The following is a 5,583-nucleotide window of genomic DNA, read 5'->3' as shown; positions in this document are numbered from 1 at the left end:
ATGAGGTGTTCTATCATTAACGTTTACACAACGATAAATATCTCATGTCAGGTACATTGTACAAAACTTGTCTTGAATACAGAATATCGAGATAATAACACATAATCCTGACACATGACACATAAGCTCATATAATGTATTAATTGCAGGATTCTTCTATTACATTCAGTCCGATATGATAAATCAGAAAACTCCTTTGATTTTATTACAGATGGTCGCAATAGCTGTGACGATTCCAGGACCGTGCCGACCTTCATCTTGACATGATCTGTCATCGACCACACTGGAAGACTCCAAAAGACTCCATACAGCAATATGGCCGCCAACGCGTCAGACGTCGCCATGCAACCGGCGCAACCAGCCCTGTTTCAGTTTTACAATTGGTTTGTCGGTGTCCATGGTTACGCCAGTGTTGTTGTGTGCATATTTGGTGTTTTCACGAACATCTTCAACATCACCATTCTGACGCGACGTGACATGCGCACACCAACAAACATTTTGCTCACATGGTTGGCAGTGTCCGATATCCTTACCATGGCGCCCTACATTCCGTTTGCTATACATTTCTACTGTCCACCTGCTGACGCCCAAGGTAATCCAGACAAGTTTACGTATAACTGGATCATGTACATGCTATTCCTTATTAATATAACAGCCACAACACATACTATTTCAAACTGGTTAGGTGTGTCATTAGCGGTGTTTCGATTTGTTCAAATGAGATCAACAAGTCGCGGTCCGCTAGCGAAAGAACGGAGGATCCGCCAAGTCAAAGGCATAACACTGGCTGTGAATGTACTGTCATCAGTTGTGCTCATACCTAACTACCTTACGAATGAGATCCAATGGCAAGCACTGGATAACAACACTATAGTGTATGGGATCAAAGATTTAAACCTTGCCACCAACCAGACGAAAACCATTGTTTTGTTCAATGTGATAAACTACGCCGTGACGGCAAAACTCGTTCCGTGTCTATTAATGATAGTTTTCAGTGGTTCTTTGGTTTATACTCTCAGTGTTAAAAATCGAGAAAGGCGACGGAGATTATCAGCAAGCGGTAAAAAGTCTAAAAAAGATTCCCGACAAGCCACTACCACTAGGATGTTACTTGTAGTTATCATTCTTTTTCTCATCACAGAGTTTCCACAGGGCATTCTGATTCTTCTCAGCGCAACAATGCCTGGGTTTTATGCCAATGTGTACACACTTTTAGGAGATCTCATGGACTTCATAGCATTGTTGAATAATGCCATTAATTTCGTATTGTATTGCATTATGAGTCAACAGTTCCGAGCCAGGTTTTTAGAAATGTATCTTCGGCGAGCTGTCCTCCATAAACCTTTAGAGGAGAGTGGGACGACCTCGGAGCGGTTGTGTTTGAAGGAACCGCCAACAAAGACTACCTTGGCAGACTAGAGACATGTACGTCAGTGGGCCATCATTATGCTGTTTGGACTGGCGATCCGAACTACAAACTTGTCTGCATTTGTTATTAATTTAAGATCAAATTGAAAGAGAAAATGAAACAGGGAGAATTATATTTGCACGCAAATGTGGGAATTAAGTGCTATGAATTCATCAAAACACAGATGGTGTCTATAACGTTTACACTACACATGACCAACATGTACAAAGAGGATCTTATCGTTGTGCTCGATGTTTAAAAACTAATAAATACCAACGTCAGACAGGGAACATTTTACAGAATTATAGGCATGTCAAGATTAAACCAATGTACGTTAGTTTCTGAGCAGCGAAACATTTAAAGAAAGGTTGCCCCACTAAAAAGTCCATAACACAAAACCAAAGCATTTTGGTTCAAACATTTAATCGTTGTGAAAGACACGTAGCTAACTAAATGTTATATTTGTATATTCGTTTCAGTCGATACAGTGACCATGCCGTTCATGGTAGGATTATGGAATGACTACCCAAAATAATATATCATATTCTATTAATGCATTGGTTTCTAGTCAGTGTTTCATAAACTGTACATAGAGGTCGTCATATTGAGTGATTAACGAGAACTACGTGTATAATGTTACTCCTCAGTATGTATTCTACATACAGTGCCATACCAACATCAGCTACTTTCCTTTTCGGAATAAACTGTTTAAATAAAAAATTACATAGTATCCAGCCATCTCTTGAAACATTGTTTTTATTCACATATCAATTAGACATAAAATTGCATAGCAGTGGTCGAGTTGAGTGTATTAGTTTATGCATTCTGTAACAAAACCTTGAAGACGCTATTAGATCTTTCTACTCACTTTTGATCTTCATAACGACTGTACCTTCTATGTAAATGTTTAAGACAAAAAATGTTTCAATTTCTTGTAACGTTTTATTTCGATCAATTTCATTTTATTTAGATCAATTTCAGAATGTGGTTTGGTCTTTCAACTGTAGCTGTCAAAGTTTCGTTCTCTCATTAACCGTATGCTCCAAAAAGATTGAACTAAAACACACTTCATAGCAAGTCTTTTTCACAATAATGGTCTAAACATTACTTACGTCAAACAAGTAGTATTGAATGCAACACACATAGGATATGTAAGAATCCTTCCTAAGTTTTAGGTCTTGTTAGATGTTTTCTGTAATGTATTGACTTGTTTTAATGGGACGCCAACAGGAAGTATATAATTATGTTATTAATCGTAAGAACAAAAACATTAATTTCATATTACGCCTGATGTTGGAGCAATCACATTTTGGGACTTAATGATCATGTTTAATGCTCAAGGTGTCACCCTCGAAATGTAATTTATATCAATGTATACAATACTAAAGGGCTTGTCAAAATAGTATTCCGTCTACAGTCAATGACTAACCGTAACCCCATTTGAAATCAAACACAAAGACGCACCATGCTCTCTTACATTTGTTTGCGTGTTGGGGGGACTACAGTGTGTCAGGAGGATTCAAGCCATGTAGATGATGAAACATCAGAGTGACACAGAACTCATGGTACACATGGCAACAAATTATCATTTTAATGTCAGACAGAGATGTGAGGACACTTACGATCTGGATGATGGAGACATGTGGTTTGTAATAAAGCTCTGTTCATCTGAATCTTCCAAGTAATGAAGTATATGTTGTGCGAGCATCTCATGCAATATCCTGTGTCATTGCCACGTGTTTCTTTAAGACTGTCTATGGCAATACACCAAGACATATATCGTTTTCTCTTATTTGAAATGTTCTTCAGTGGATCACTGGTTTAGAGATTATCTGATGTTTGGGCTGAAATGACCCCTTGCCAAAACATCAGGTATCTCGCGTATGTCACATAACCAAAGAATATTTCAGACATTTTCATACCCCTCGTGTAAATAAAGTTGTTTGAGATGTTGTACATATACCCAGTGGTATTTGTGTGGTAAGTGCAATTGATATCACATTGTTATGGAGCACATTTTGAATCATAATTCATCGTACAAGTTTCAAAATCACAATTATTCTTGAAGAGCGAAGTGTCCTCCATAGATATATATTTTCGAGAGATTTATATTTTGATAAAATATGTTCATTCGAACACATAGGATGTAATACGTCTTACATAGATTCAGAGATTGTTTAAACATTTCGATAATGTTTACATCTGTATATATCATTGTGCTGTGTCTGTATATATCATAGATCTTTTAACTCGTATTGTTTGTACGACGATATGTGGATTGTAGAGAAACTGCCAGTCAACGGTTAGAAAACAACGCGTATTCAATGGAAATGAATAACACAAGGAAACGAAGAGAGTGCCGCCGGATGTAGTTCATAGTGACAATGAATCTTCACTGTTTACAAAACTTACCACCCTGAATGTTTGCTGGAAAACTGCCTGACACGTGCGATATTTTATGGTATAAACGTGTTGTCATAGGGCCCATGTACATTACTGTATACATCTCCCGAAATATCATTTTCGTTAGAAAGCGTGTGGTGGCTCGTCGTACTCATCTTTTCCCAAGATTAATTACCCGCACGTGTGAACTGTGTAATGTAATATACTTATTCCTAATGAGATATGTCTGGACATTTGCTAAATAGGCTTTATCTAGCTGATGATTTAACATGTAAACGGTCGAAATGACACTATATTTATAATTACATTGTTCTTGAATCTAAAGCCATTGCATTCTTTATTTCTTTTGCATATATTGCAATATTGTACCTGTCTTCCATGAAAGAAAAATTGAAATCTATCTCTCGATTATGTTTGTTGATTTAATGAAGTTTAATGGTGAAGATGCACATGCAACGCCAATTTTCTCCTGAAGACACCGTGCCTGTCACACCGTGTCTGGGTCTTCGCTTGTAGACTGCTAATGCCAGTGTCAGTCACCGCGTTTAGCGTTCATACCTTGTACACAGATAGTTCATATTGCGTCACCAATTCTCTCTTATTGACAGCTTAAATCTTGTTCATAACATTGTAATACATGTGCCTTGTTCATACGTGTGCAGTCAAGTAGATCAGTTTTGGACATGCTTCAGTTAAATTTTGTCAGCCTCTATATACTTGTGACTTTGCACATATGATGAAAATGGTTGGGATGTATGTATTTTAAATTGTAATAAAACCCATTGCCACTTCGTATTCAAGACCATATGTTCGTTTGTTGTGACTCGTGGAATGTGCATCTGTTATACACAGTGTGCGTGGTCCGCGCAGTTATTGCCATAATGATGAATCATACAATGGATAGTGGCCGCACAATGGATATCATACAATGACCACACAAACGATATCATACAATGGATAGTGCCCATACAGTGGAAACTCGTCATACAATAGTGACTCAGTGAATGAGTTGGACTTTACGCCGCTTTTAGCAATATTCCAGCAATATCACGGCGGGGGACACCGGAAATGGGCTTCACACATTGTACCCAATTGGGGAATAGAACCCGGGCTTTCAGCGTGACGATAGATCGCATACAATAGATACCATACAGTGGATAGTGACCATACAGCAAATATCATAACGTGGATAGTGAAAGTGCAATGGATATTGTTCATACAATAGACATAATACAATGGATAGTCACTATACAATTGACTTTGTAATAGTCAGCCTCGGTCGTAAACGATCGAGTCGTTCGGATTTCGCCAACGTTCAAGAAATCGTATTATAGTTTTTATACCTGTTCAAGATATGAATATTTAATATTACGTACACGTCATGTGTTTACAATCAATGTATATTGTAGTAATAAGATCAATTAAACGTATCCTCGTATATTTAACAGTTTCAGTTAGCTCCAGTGATTTGCCCAAATAGTCCCGCGATCTACTAGCGCTTTCGCAATCAAAAGTTGTGTTGTTCATTCCGCGATTGTTTAATGCGTTAAATTCATTTTAAAAAGAGTATTTATTCCAGATACTTACATAAACATCTCCCTGGATATGTAATGTTGTAGATTACATCCATCTAAATTAGTGTCACATCTTATATTTGGTGTTTAGTCGCATTCTTCTCGCTTGAACTTCTGGATTCTTCTGATATAATTATGTATTTCCGTAAGTGACGTCACTTTGTAATACGGCCTGTAAGTAGGTCCCGGGGCTACGCC

General features: G+C 37.7%; 1 protein-coding gene across 1 annotated transcript; it reads left to right on the top strand.

The window, feature by feature from the left end:
• Positions 1-315: 315 nt before the first annotated feature.
• On the top strand, positions 316-3,573 carry LOC139470830 (G-protein coupled receptor dmsr-1-like). The gene has a single exon (XM_071253139.1). It carries the CDS (start codon positions 316-318, stop codon positions 1,417-1,419), a length of 1,104 nt encoding a protein of 367 aa, XP_071109240.1. The 3' UTR covers positions 1,420-3,573.
• Positions 3,574-5,583: the final 2,010 nt, after the last annotated feature.

The sequence above is a fragment of the Haliotis cracherodii genome, unplaced genomic scaffold (genome assembly GCF_022045235.1).
Source record: "Haliotis cracherodii isolate W230 unplaced genomic scaffold, xgHalCrac1.p SCAF_21, whole genome shotgun sequence".
In the NCBI taxonomy this organism is placed as follows: domain Eukaryota; kingdom Metazoa; phylum Mollusca; class Gastropoda; order Lepetellida; family Haliotidae; genus Haliotis; species Haliotis cracherodii.
Note: the sequence above shows the minus strand (reverse complement) of the source record. Positions and strands in the feature narration are given on the sequence as shown.